Below are 14,555 nucleotides of genomic sequence, written 5' to 3' on the forward strand. Positions count from 1 at the left end.
TCCAAGATACTCTGTATCACATCATCTTATGGGGAGTTTTTTTTCTTCCTGTTACCAAACATGGTAACTAGCTTACTTAATTATATACTTCTATGTTTCTGTTTCTATCCACTAAAATGTAAAGTTTCATTATTGCATGAATTTCCTCCACCTTTTTCACCATTGCTTTTCTTATTACCTAGCTCCACACCAAGAGTAACTGCTTAATAAATATTTCCTGAGGAAAAAAAATGAATCTTCTGAATAAGACTAGCTAAATATATTCTCCATGAGATCAACTGGTATTTCTCACCATAAAAATCCTAAACTCATGTCAAAAAAAAAAAAAAAAAAAAAAAATACGGGGCGCCTGGGTGGCACAGGGGTGCCTGGGTGGCACAGCGGTTAAGCGTCTGCCTTCCGCTCAGGGCGTGATCCCGGCGTTCTGGGATCGAGCCCCACATCAGGCTCCTCTGCTATGAGCCTGCTTCTTCCTCTCCCACTCCCCCTGCTTGTGTTGCCTCTCTCGCTGGCTGTCTCTATCCTGTCGAAAAAATAAATAAAATCTTTAAAAAAAAAAAAAAATCCATACAAGAATGTTCAGACCAGGGGCACCTGGGTGGCTCAGTTGGTTAAGCTTGTGCCTTCAGCTCAGGTCATGATCCCGGGGTCCTGGGATCCAGCCCCGTGTCAGGCTCCTTGCTCAGAGGAGAGCCTGCTTCTCCCTCTCCCTCTGCCTACCGCTCCCCCTGCTTATGTGCGCTCTTCCCCCCCCCCCGCTCTGTCAAATAAATAAATAAATAATCTTATATTCACAATAGTTAAAATCTGGAAACAAATTATAGGAAAATGGAAAAACAAATTATAGTATATTCATACTAGGGAATATTAATTACTCAGTACATAAAAAAAGAATGAGCCAGTGATAAGTGTCTCAAAAGCACTTTGTGCAATCAACCAAAAAGAAAGAGTACCTTCTATATGATTTTAACTATATAAAGTTTAAGAACAATACAAAACATCTATGGTGAGAAAAATCAGAGCAGCAGTTGCCTGTAGAAGGTGGAGAATGGCTGGAAGGAAGCACAAAAAGAACTGGAAATGTTCTACATCTTGACAGGCATGTGGGTTACACGAATATACACATTTATAAAAATGATTAAATTGTTCACTGCGTACAAATTTTATCACAGTTTTTTAAAAGGTGAAAGTCTTAAATTTGCTAACTCAGATATCACATGGGATACAGAAACCCAAGAAAGGGGATCACACTATTATCCACTTTCACCAAGACCTACTTACAAATTTGTTCATTCACCTCCTCATTTCCTACTCTATTCTGGTAGAAAAATGAAAAGACTTGTACCAAAATGTTTGAAAAATTGTTCCTTGTAGCAACATACTGGGAAAATATATATCACTATGAAAGATAATTATGCATTTATATAAAGTAATATAAAACCATGACAGAAAGCATAAACCATGAGCAATTATAAAAGGAATAGCCAATAAAGAACATTAATGAGATTTCAAAGTACATCAAATGCCTGTGATGTGAGACACCCATCATGAATTGTGTGCTAACAAACCCCAAGCCACAGGCTGAACAAGAATGTTGTGGTTTTCAACTTCTTTCTACCCCTCAAAACACCTAAGAAATGGACTCATGATGACACACTAGCATGCAAAATGCAAAGAAGGCAAAAGACTAAGAAACAGAGACACGTAATTAGAATGTAAAAAAATCTACATGAATCCAGTATATACATTTCCTTATAACACACTCTACCCTCTAAACAGCCACGTTAAGAGTCACCATCTAGAGCTGCAAGAACCAAAACAGTAGTCATGGGCCACATGTAGCTACTGAGCACTTAAAATGTGGCAAGAGCATATGAGAAACTAAATTTTTAATTTTATTAGAAGTTAACTAATTTTAATTTTAAAACATATTCAATTCAATCATTAGAAAGTTTTAAGTATGTTTAGAATAACATGTTATGTAAACCTACTTTTTCAACTGTTAATTTTATGAAATTTAAGTACAAACCAAATATTTCTAATGAAAACTTAGTGCCATGATTGAGATGTGCTATAAGTATAAAATATACACTGGTTTTGAAGACTTATTAAAAAAAAAAGAAAGAAAGAAAGAAAGAAAGAAAGAAAGAAAGAAAGAAAGAAAGAAAGAAAGAAAGAAAAAGGAAAGCTCAACAGCTCACTTATAATTTTTTCATTGGCCACATTTTTGAAGGGATATTTTAGATTTACTGGTGTAAATAAAATAATTATTAAAATTAATTTCACCTGTTTCTTCTTACTTTTTTTAAATGTAGCTACTAGAAAACTTAAAAGTACCTATGTGGCATGCGCTGTATTTCTACTGGAAAGTATTATTCTAAAGCTTATATGTCTAAAAGCAGATCATAGATATCATTATGATACATTAATGATTGATATTTCAAACACCTCCTGACCTTTTCATTTGATTGTCTTCTTTTCTTTAGTTGAATGAAATCTGTTTCCACCCTTTCTGCCAGCTCTAGTTTCCTCTTGTTTCTTTTAAATGCAGCTAAACTGAATCCTATAAAAGAAACATTAAAAATAACATTTGAGAAATATTAGGGCAATGAGGTAATGAGATTTCCTGAAGAGCCCTCCTTAAGAATGTTGAATAAAGGGTTAAAAAAAAAAGTTTTTCCAATGTACACTGAGGTGGTAGGAGAATAAGAGAAATAACCTAAGGTTAAAGAAGTAAAGGTTAAATCCAGATAGGCAAGTGAGTCCTGAGGTAGATGGTACCCAGAGGTATCTGCTAATGCATGCTACTGCCAACTTTGGTTTTGCAGGTCTCTGTGCATAAAGGACAAGGAATGAAATCTGGGGGCAATACAGCATGAGAAAACATATTAGAGATTTTCCACAAAAAAAAGTAAGGAATTTCAAGGAGTCACATGCCCAGTGAAAAGGAAAACTAGAAAAGGCCACTTATACAAAGAAACAGGAAACTTGCAAGTTTCAGCTGTGGCTATAAACGTAAAGGAGGAAAAGTCTCACTAGAAAATTCATGAACAAAAAGTACATTCAGACAAGTTTAGAGGAGAATTCTTATTATCTGTGTGGTCTGAACATAAACACACACACATGCGCACATGCGCACACACGATTTTGGTGTTGTAGAGCTTCAAAAACCAACCAAAAACAAATGCAAATACTCCCTGGAAAAACACTTCTTAACTTACCAGACCTCAGAGAATTCCCACGTTCCAATTAATATGAGCCCATAGTTTAAAAAACAAAAAATTTACAAAATACATGAGAAACAAATCACCAAAAACAATAGACTAAAAGCCAGCCAAATATAAGAAAGCATAACATGACCTACAAATGCCTCAAATAATGGAATAATAAAATATAGAACATAAAACATGTTTATGTTCACAGAAATTAAGAAAAAAGATATTGAAAATACGATTAAGGGATGAAAAATGATAAAATTACCAGGCAGACTTGAAGAAGAACAAATGGAGCTTCTAAAAATAAGAAATATAATAACTAAAAATTTTAAACTTGACATATAGATTTCAACAGCCAATTAGATTCAGCTGATAAAAGAGAAATTATAAACTAGAATATAACGCTAAAGAGATGATCAAGGTTTTCTGATTATGGCATACTAAATTATTCAGAGTAATTCTCCTACTGAATTTACTAAAAATGTTGGATAAAATATGAAGAGGGGCGCCTGGGTGGCACAGCGGTTAAGCGTCTGCCTTAGGCTCAGGGCGTGATCCTGGCGTTGTGGGGTCGAGCCCCACATCGGGCTCTTCTGCTGTGAGCCTGCTTCTTCTTCTCCCACTCCCCCTGCTTGTGTTCCCTCTCTCGCTGGCTGTCTCTATCTCTGTCAAATAAATAAATAAAATCTTTAAAAATATATATATATGAAGAAACACCACCTTAAAAACATTAGAAACCATATAAAAAGTACCAAGCTAAATTCTGGGGGTAAACTGAGGATTAATGCTATTATTATTTCACTGTGAGCATTTGCCAACACTAGCACACATGAGTTTGGTTAAATGGCATCAAGGAGAGACATAAGACAAGCCCAGAGGCCGTTAAAGGTAGGAGTTTCATAAGAGACACTTCCCACAATAAGCTGGGGGCTGAAAGGGCTAATGCTCTCACAGTAGAACTGATTCAGAACTATGCAAGTCCACCCCTACCTTCTATTCCAACACCAAGTACATTCAAGCAAGACTGTCTTGGATAAGAGGGAGAAAAGATTAAGGAGGAGGAAAAGGACAGGGATAAGAGAACTTAGAAAGAATAAAAACTACCCCTGAGAAGTCTGGAGTTGACTGGAGCCCTTGCATAGAGATTTGCAAACATGTAGCCTGGGTGGGTCAGGGAATGTTAAGCTTTGAACTAAGTTTAAATAGATTCTGATTAATGGTGTGTGAAATAATAGAAAATATATATATATTGGTCTCTGCCCTTTGCTCCTTGGAAAGATCTCTTAAAACCCTTGTAATTTCCTAAATTATAAGAGCACTAGGACCATCTTTTTTTGTAATATTTGGTCTTTGACCCCAGTTTCTGACAGAGTTCCTAAATCCCTTGGCATTTCTTGAGTGGTATGAATGTCTTTTATTTTAATGAAGCAACTTTCTTAGTGGGCTCCTAGATAGCATCAGGATGAAGACTGGTCACCAGAAAGACTAAACCATGATTAAAATCTTGAAACTTTCAGCCCTGTCCCTATCCTCTGGGCAGGAGGGAAGTAGTGGCAGTTGAGTTAAGGACTGAGCATGCCTACATGATGAAACCTCCATAAAAATTCCAAAAGTACAAGGCTTGGAGAGCTTCCAGGTAGCTAAATATACACGTCAGGAGGATGATACAAGTTAGCTGAACCCAAGGAGGATCATGGGAACCTCTGATTTACAGCCAGTTGGTCAGAACTACAAGTGACAACCTAGGAGAGGTGGTAGATTTATGAGACTAAGCCCTAACCTGTGTGGTCTACACTAACTCCAGTTAGAGTCAGAATTGAAATGAATTAGTAGGACACCCAGATGGCATGGAAGAATTGCTTGGTGTAGAAACCCACACATCTGGTGCCAAAAATGGTGTAGATAGGTTTTTTTGTTTTGTTTAGTTTTTAATTTGTATTTATTTATTTGAGAGAGAGAGCGCACATAAGTGGGGGGCAGGGGCAGAGGGAGAGAGAGAAGTAGACTCCCCACTGAGAAGGGAGCCTGACATGGGGCTCAATACTAGGACCTTGAGATGATGACCTGAGCTGACGGCAGACGCTTAACCAAATGAGCCACACAGGTGCCCCAATGTAGAGAGTTCTGCGTATGATAGTAGTATGAGTAAAGGACAGACAGATGATTGTTTTTCCTATAAACAGTGCACACACAACTGGCAAAAATTAATGCAAAAAATAGTATCTAGAGAAAAACGCCTTCCTCCTAGGGCATGGTGAAACTACACAAATAATTATTCAAGGGCAATGATAAGCACATAGTCAAAGATAATCAGGCACACAAAAAAATGGGGCACCATAAATGAGAACATACAGGAAAAAATTCCAATTTGGATATCAGACACCAGAATTATCAGGCACAAATATAAAACAAGTACACTCCTAATGATTAAAAAACAGACCAAAAAACATGAAAAACATCTATAGTTCATACTATAAACTAAAAGAAAGCACAGACTCTTAAAATAAAAACAGAACTTCTAGAAATGAAAAGATAAATAACAAAAACTAAAATCTCAGTGTACATGTTTCATAGCTGATAGGATAAAGAAAAAAAGAACGGGTGAATTGGAAGACTGATCAGAAAAAAGTTAGCCAGAATGCAGCTAAAAGAGATAAAACGATAGAAAACATAGAAGAAACATTAAGAAACAGGGAAGATAACGTGAGAAGGCCTAATATTGTGTTTAATCAGAATTTCAGAAGATGGAAGTAAAAGAATGGGATAAAGGTAATGTTTTAAAAAAACTGAATAAGAGGGACACCTGGGTGGCTCAGTTGGCTAAGCACCTGCCTTCAGCTCAGGTCATGATCCCAGGGTCCCGGGATCAAGTCCTGCATAGGGCTCCTTGCTCAGTGTTGAGCCTGCTTCTCCCTCTGCCTGCCACTCCCCCTGCTGTGTTCCTTCTCTATCTCTCTCTGACAAATAATCTTTTAAAAAATAAATAAAACACATAAACAAAAAATAAAATAAAAATAAAAACTGAATAAGAATTTTTCCAAAATTATGAAACACACTATTCTACAGATATAATAATTCTAAACAATATCCATAAATTAAATTAAAAACATAAAAGTTCACAACAAGATACATTAAGTAAAAGAGAATAAGAACGATGACACAGAAAAACCTAAAAATAGCAAGAGGGAAAATAGGTTACCTTCAAATAAGTGGCAGTAAAAATGAGAGAAGTCTTTTCAACAGCAAAAAAATGGAAGCCTCAGACAGTAGACTAATTACCAACAATGTGCTGAAAAGAAATATCTGCCAATTCAGAACACTACATTCAGTGAGAATATCCTTCAAAAATGAAGGCTAAATAAAAATAGTTTTATATAAACAAGAATGAGCAAATTCATCACCAACAAGACCTGTAGTAATGAAAATACTACAGGGTGTTCTTCAGAAACAGAAAATAATACAAAATGGAAGCTGAAAGACAAAAAAAAAAAAAAAAAAAAAAAAAAGATGGAGGGGATTAAGTGCAAAGGAAAAAGTAAATAGGCAAACTAAATGAAAACTGACTGTTATAAAATAAAATAATAATGTCTCCCACTGTTTTAAATGCATACTGAGTTTAAAATATAAACACAAAAGTTGGGAAGATGTTAAATGTAGTTCATTCAAGTATTCCACAGTCCTTGCATTGTCTGAGAAGTGGTAAAAAAATACCTAATAATAAAAGTATCTAATAGACTTTCATAAGTCAATTATGTATGTTAAAATTTCTAGGTTAATTCAAAGAGAATGGTAAAAGAAGGCAATACAGGTGCACCTAGGTGGCCCAGTCAGTTAAGCATTTGACTCTTGATTTCAGCTCAGGTCATGATCCCAGGGTTATGAGATCAAGCCCTGTGTCTCAGGCTCCATGCCGGGTGTGCAGCCTCCTTGAGATTCCCTCTCCCTTTCCCTCTGCCCCTTTCCTCACACTCTCTCGGGGGGGGGGGGGGGGGGGAGAAGAAGCTAATATAAACATACTAATAAAAAAGAAAATGTAATGATAGAAAATAATACTTAGGAAGGCAAGAAATAAGATACAGAAGGAGGCATAGACCATGTGGGACAAATGAGAAACAAACAGTAAAAGAGTAGATTCAAACCCAAATATGGGAGTAATTGAATTAAACATAAATGGACTAAATGCACCAAATAAAATACAAAGATCACCAAAAAAAATTTTTGATATATATGTGCCATTTCGAAGAGACACATCTTAAATATAAGAATACACAGAAAGATTGAAAACAAAAAGAAAAAGATATACATGCAGACACTAAGCAAAGGAAGCTATTACAGTTATATTTTTTATTTCTTCTTTTTTTTTAGAGAGAGAAAGATTGCAAGTGCAGGGGAGGGAAAGAGGGAGAGGGAGAGGGAGAGGGAGAGAGAGAGAATCTTAAGCAGTCTCTACACCCAGTACGGAGCCCAATGTGGGGCTCAATCTCATGACCCTGAGATCATGACCTGAGCCAAAATCAAGAGTCAGAAGCTTAACTGACAGAGCCACCCAGGCGCCCCTACAGTTATTTTAATGTCAAACAAGTAGAGTGCAAGGCAGAAAGCATTACTAGATAGGGGGTGCCATTTCGTCAAAATAAAAAGGCCAATGAACCAAAGCCTTTTGTGGGCCTGTTAACACATGCAAGTAAATATATGGCAACCATAGCAAAAGAAAAATAAATAATTCTTTCATAATATTGTATGTGATAAATACGAGAAATATAAAGTTGTTTCAACATTTTAAAAAAATCAACATAATTCATTAGACTAACAAATTAATGTCTTCCTTTTCTCCAAGAAGACATAGAAATGACCAACAGACACCTGAAAAAATGCTTCACATCTCTCGTCATCAGGGAAACACAAATCAAAACCACAATGAGATACCACCTCACACCGGTCAGAATGGCTAAAATTAACAAGTCAGGAAATGACAGATGTTGGCAAGGATGTGGATAAAGCGGAACCCTCTTACACTGTTGGTGAGAATGCAGGCTGGTATGGCCACTCTGGAAAACAGTATGGAGGTTCCTCAAGATGTTAAAAATAGAGCTACCCTATGACCCAGCAATTGCACTACTGGGTATTTACCCCAAAGATACAGGTGCAGTGAAAAGAAGGGACACATGCACCCCAATGTTCATAGCAGCAATGTCCACAACAGCCAAACTGTGCAGGGAGCCCAGATGTCCATTAACAGATGAATGGATAAAGAAGATGTGGTTCATATATACAATGGAATATTACTCAGCCATCAGAAAGAATGAATACCTCCCATTTACATCAACGTGGATGGAACTGGTATTATGCTAAGTGAAATAAGTCAAGCAGAGAAAGACAATTATCATATGGTTTCACTCATATGTAGAATATAAGAAATAGCACAGAGGATCATAGGGGAAAGGAAGGAAAACTGAATGGGAAGAAATCAGAGAGGGAGACAAACCATGAGAGACTCTTGACTTTGGGAAACAAATTGAGGGTTGTGGAAGGGGAGGCAGGAGAGGGGAAGGGATAACTGGATGATGGGCATTAAGGAAGGCACATGATGTGATGAGCACTGGGTGTTATACACAACTGATGAATCACTGAACATTACATCTGAAACTAATGGTGTACTATATGTTGGCTAATTAAATTTAAATTTTAAAAAAAGAAAAAAAAATAATGTCCTCTTAATAAACAAAAATATAATATTAAATTCATTAACAAATTTAAATCTTGCAAAATAAAACTCCCTAAATACAACATACAACTAAATTTTCAATCAAATGCATTATACTTAAATATGTACAATTATCATTGCTTCTATTAAACTGTACTGATGATCCTTCGTCAATATGAAAGGGAAAAAATAAGTATAAAGATTCAAAAGAAGGAAATAAAACTATCATTATTTACAAATGACGTGTTTATGAATTTAGGAATCAACCAGAATCTACAAATAAATTATAAGGATTAATAAAAGGGTTTAGTAACATAGCTGCAAAAATATGTGTATATGCCTATATACAAATATACACAAACATACATATATGAAATACAATTATACTCATTGGCAAAAACCATTTTGAAAAATACTTTGGCATCATCTGGTAAAGATGAAGATAGGCACACAATGATCCAGCAATTCTACTACAGTTCATGTATTTAGAGAAAGCCAACTGATACAGAATATATGTACAAGAAAACCTGTAGGTGCGTTATAACGCCAAAATCATTGTCTACCTACAGGAGGTATGTCTACAAGAGTTCACAATAAATAGGTTAAAAAAGCAAAATGGAGAAAGATATTATTTACAATGCCAACCAAAACTGCAAAATATCCAGAAGTAAACTAACCAAGAAGTCTGAAAACAATACTGTAGTAATGACATAAGAAATGAACCCAAAACAAAACAAAACAAAAAGTTAATGGAATTAACCACCAAATTCAGAAACAAATTCATGTATATTCTAATGGAATCTGAGAAAAACAGTGATATTTCATACCAGTAGGAAATGAATATGTTATGCAATAAGCTGTCTTGGCATAATGTTATCTATTTGGAAAAATAAATTAGATTCCTATCTCCCACTACACATAAAAATGAAATCTTTAAAGTATTAATGATTTAAATATATAAAATCTAAAAAAAAGTGCCCAAAAAAGTTAAACCATCACACAACAATATAGGCATAACTACCAGGATTTTTTGAGAGAGACTTGATTTTTTTAGTTTAATTGGTTTTAATTTTAAAGTAGAAGATTTTCCATACAATGTTATCAAAGCCAGAACCTGTTAAAATGATGGCTGACAGATATAATCACTTAAAATTTAAAATGCCCATAAGGCAAAAGACATCACATGCAAAGGTAATGATAACTTATTTAAGTTTTTTAAGTATATGAAAATAGCTACGAGACAGGATTAATATCCTTAAATCAGAATGATATAATACAAAACAAAAGAGTTAGAAGATGGCCAAGTAGGAAGTGCCAGGAATCCATATCCCCACCTAAATAATAACTGGTCTGCCAGAATCTAATGCAAATGTTATGGAACTCTGGAGTCTATTTAAGGTTGTGACTTTCAAAGGAAGGCTTGAAGTAAACTGTGGTTAGTTTGGGGTCAATTTCAGCTCTTACTGCAGTAGCATCTACCCATTCCCCATCCCCATCCCTCTGGCAGACAACCATGCGTGTATTCCTAGAGCAGACTGCATACAGCCTGTGACAGCCAGCTTGGAAGACCCTGTCCTCCAAATACTAGGATATGTGCTCTGATTGCTTCTTGCTGGTACTGGTCACAAGGTACAGACACAGAGGCATGCACCCACTGTTGCAATGCCCTCCCTCTCCAAGATGAATTGACTTCCATGGAATTTAAAAGGCTGGTGCTTTTTTCCCACCTTCATCTTTTCTCTTTTTCCCCTTTTGGGAGACATTTAAGGAGACATACAAATGGCCAATAAGCACATGAAAAATGTTTAACATCATAATCATTAGGGAATACAAACCAAAACCACAATGAAATGCCACTTCATACCCATTAGAATGATTATTATTTAAAGAAAATAAATAGGCAGCAAGTGTTGGTAAGGATATGGAGAAACTAGAACCCTTGTGCACTATTTGTGGAAATTTAAAATGGTGTTGCCACTATGGAAGAGAGTATGGTGGTCCTTCCCAAAACTGGAAATAGAATTACCATAAAATCCAGCAATTTCATTTCTTAGTATTCAAAAGGGTTGAAAACAGGGATTCTAACAGATATTTGTACATCCGTGTTCATAGCAGCATTATACACAGTAGCCAAAGGTTGGCAGCAACCAAGTATATATCAATAGGTAAATAGATAAACAAAATGTGGTATATATATTGTGGAATATTTTTCAGCCTTAAAAAGAATTTTATTGTTTGTAAGTAGTCTCCACACTGGGTGTGGAGCTCAATGCAGGACTTGAACCCAAGACCCTGAGGATCAAGATCTGAGCTGAGATTAAGAATTGGATGCTTAATTGACTGAGCCATCCAGGTGCCCCACAGCCTTAAAAAGAAATTCTGACAGGTGCTACAACATGGATGAACCTTGAGGTCATCACGCTAAGTGAAAGAAGCCAGTCATAAAGAGACAGATAATGTATGGTTCCACTTATATAGGGTAACTACAGTAGTCAAATTTTAATGATAGAGATCAGAATGGTGGTTATCAGGGGCTAAGTGGAGGGGAATAGGGAATTACTGTTTAATAAGTACAGAGGTTCAGTTCTGAAAGATAAAAAGGGTTCTATAGAAAGATGGTAGTGACGGTTGCACAAAAAATGTGAATACACTTAAAGCCACTGAACTGTACCATTAAAAATTGTTTAAGATGATAAATTTTATGTTATGTGTACTTTGTCAAGACATTCAAAAAGAATTACAGAAAAAAATGTACACAAATGTTTATAGCAGCATTATTTATAACAGCCCCAAACTGGAAACAATCCAGATGTCTTTCAATGGTTAAATGGTTAAACAAACAGTGGTACACCCATAGCAAGGATTACTTAGCAATAAAATGGAACATGCTATTAATAAATACAACCACCAGGGAACTATACTGAATTATTAAAAAGCCAATTCGCAAAAGGTTACACATACTGTATGATGTCATTTATATAACATACTTGAAATAGCAAAATTATACTAATGGAGAAGAGATTAGTGGCTGCCAGGGGTTAAGGAAGGCATAGAGGTGAGTGGGTATGACTATAAAAAGGCAACATGAGATACTCTTGTGAAGGTGGAAGTGTTCTGCATCTTGACTAAATCAACATCAATATCCCAAATATAATACTGCACTATAGTTCTGCAAGATTATTACATTCAAGGAAACTGAGCAAAGGATCCATGGGGATCTCTCTGTATTAATTCTTATAACTGCATGTGAATTTATAATTACCTAAAAATAAAAAATTTAAAACAGCATAACTGGCCATATTAAAGAGTTAAGTACTGATATATCACATACCTGTTACAATAAAATTCTAAAATTAGTACATAAAATGTTTTATCAATCATGTTGTCTTTCAAAGTATCCTACTCAAAGGCAGAAAAACTGTAAGAACAGAAACCAGCCAATAAAAAAAAAAGGATTCCATGTGGCAGAATCATGCCCACAAATTGACAGGATACAACAATGTCTGCAATCTACTCTTTACTTACATTTAAACATACACCTCAGGTCCAATCAAAGCATAAAACAGCTGAAAATTAAGAAATAGATTGTAGCAACTTTGTAGCACAAACTATTTAAGGTTGGCCTGGGTGGCGCAGTCGTTAAACGTCTGCCTTCGGCTCAGGGCGTGATCCCGGCATTATGGGATCGAGCCCCACATCAGGCTCCTCTGCTGGGAGCCTGCTTCTTCTTCTCCCACTCCCCCTGCTTGTGTTCCCTCTCTCGCTGGCTATCTCTCTCTCTGTCAAATGAATAAATAAAATCTTTAAAAAAAAAAAAGAAAGAAAAGAAACAACAAAACTATTTTCCTTTCAATTTCAACTTTAATGAATCGTCTGGAAGGACTCAAAAGCACGTACAAGCTTTATCCGACATTGTTAAAATTGAATGTATATTGAAATTACCTGCAAAACTTCAAAAACTTCGGATGCCTGGGTGCCAGCTACGGAGTTGCTGATTTTGGATGTAGCCAGGGCTTCGGAGTTTTTCAAAGCTCTCTAGGTATTCTAATATGCAGCCAAAGTTGAGAACCACTGCTCTAATGGTTACACCTAACTCCAGATAGGATCAATCACTAAAATCACAAGTCAGTGCTAAAGAGCTAGACCTATTAAAGTCTGATAAAATCACATCACCAGGATCATTTTCATGTCCAACATATTAATAATAGTAAGAATGATATTAATAGTTAACATTTGAGCATTTCTATGTTAACAATTTCTGCCAGAAATTGGAATAAGAATTCCTTATATGTTATTTCAAGTAATCACAATCTCTCCATAAGAAAAGTTTCTTGGAGGTAATTTGCCCATGGTGACAGAAAGAATATGCCTCTAAAGCCTATACTCTGAGCTACTACGTGGTCAATAATGGCAGCAACTTTACAAAGACAGACTTCTCAAAAGTAGACAAAGAGTAAATGTCTTGGGAGGGGAAATGCAATAGCCGGCATAATGGTAAATGTACATTCTGATTCAGCAAATCTACTTTCCACTAGATAAACAAAACACTTAAGGACAAAGGGATATGTACAAGAATATTTGTGAAATCATCAATGGTAATGGCAAAATCCAGAAACAACCTGAATGCCCATCAATAAATATCTAAATAAATAAGGTACACGCTATTCGGCAGTTTAAAAATTAATTGATCTATATAGATCAACATGGAGAGATCTCAAAATACATTTTGATGACTGACAAAAAAATCAGAAGCATCATATTATGGGGCGCCTGGGTGGCACAGCGGTTAAGCGTCTGCCTTCGGCTCAGGGCGTGATCCTGGCGTTGTGGGATCGAGCCCCACATCAGGCTCCTCCGCTGTGAGCCTGCTTCTTCCTCTCCCACTCCCCCTGCTTGTGTTCCCTCTCTCGCTGGCTGTCTCTATCTTTGTCGAATAAATAAATAAAATCTTAAAAAAAAAAAAAGCATCATATTATGATAAGACTTATCTAAAAACTTACTAAAGATACTATAGTGATAACAATTATCTAAAGCTAACAAAAATAATACTACTATACATTCCAGCATTTCTGTTGACACAGAAAGAAACAAATCAACAAATAAGTTTGGTTATGGGAGTAGACAGGAGAGGCTGGGACTGGGAAAGGAAGTAAAGAGGAAGGTTAGGTTTATGTAGAATGCTCTAATTTTTAAAAAGGTAACATATTCCTGTACCACACAATTAAAAAGTAACAGATATAATGTTTAAGTAACCAACTCTCTTTTAGAATATGAAATTTATTATATTTTGTTAATTCATATTTGTTATTTATATTATTATATCTATTAATAGTACACATTTACAAAGCACAGGTTCCAGCTCCTGGTAATGGAGTAGCTTATAGGAGACTAACCCATAGACCAATAACAATTACAAACTGTAGTCAGAATTTTTTTAATTAAAAAAAAAAAAGTTATTTGAAGGCTAGTGACCAAAAGCTGGAAGAAATAGAAGAGGATTCAACCACTGAAAGAAAAAAAAAACAAAAAACGAGATGAGATCCACATTCACACAGCTTTCCCCATGAGGCACTACAGTCAAAACTGCAGATGTACAGCACAAAGATCTCAAATCGAAAATATAGTCTTGCCAGATG

General features: G+C 35.8%; 1 protein-coding gene across 5 annotated transcripts in view; it reads right to left on the reverse strand.

Annotated features, from left to right (window-relative positions):
- TASP1 (taspase 1) overlaps window positions 1-14,555 on the reverse strand; it is a 253,010-nt gene that overhangs the window by 174,504 nt on the left and 63,951 nt on the right. For all 5 annotated transcript variants that reach the window (XR_003317189.4, XM_026503016.3, XM_044385679.2 and 2 more), the window contains one exon: window positions 2,457-2,563. Coding sequence is in view for 4 of the 5 variants with exons in the window: in XM_026503016.3 (XP_026358801.1) it covers window positions 2,457-2,563 (107 nt within the window). In the remaining variant the exon portion in view is untranslated. The remainder of the gene's footprint in view (window positions 1-2,456; window positions 2,564-14,555) is intronic.

This window comes from Ursus arctos, unplaced genomic scaffold (genome assembly GCF_023065955.2).
Source record: "Ursus arctos isolate Adak ecotype North America unplaced genomic scaffold, UrsArc2.0 scaffold_16, whole genome shotgun sequence".
Lineage (NCBI taxonomy): Eukaryota > Metazoa > Chordata > Mammalia > Carnivora > Ursidae > Ursus > Ursus arctos.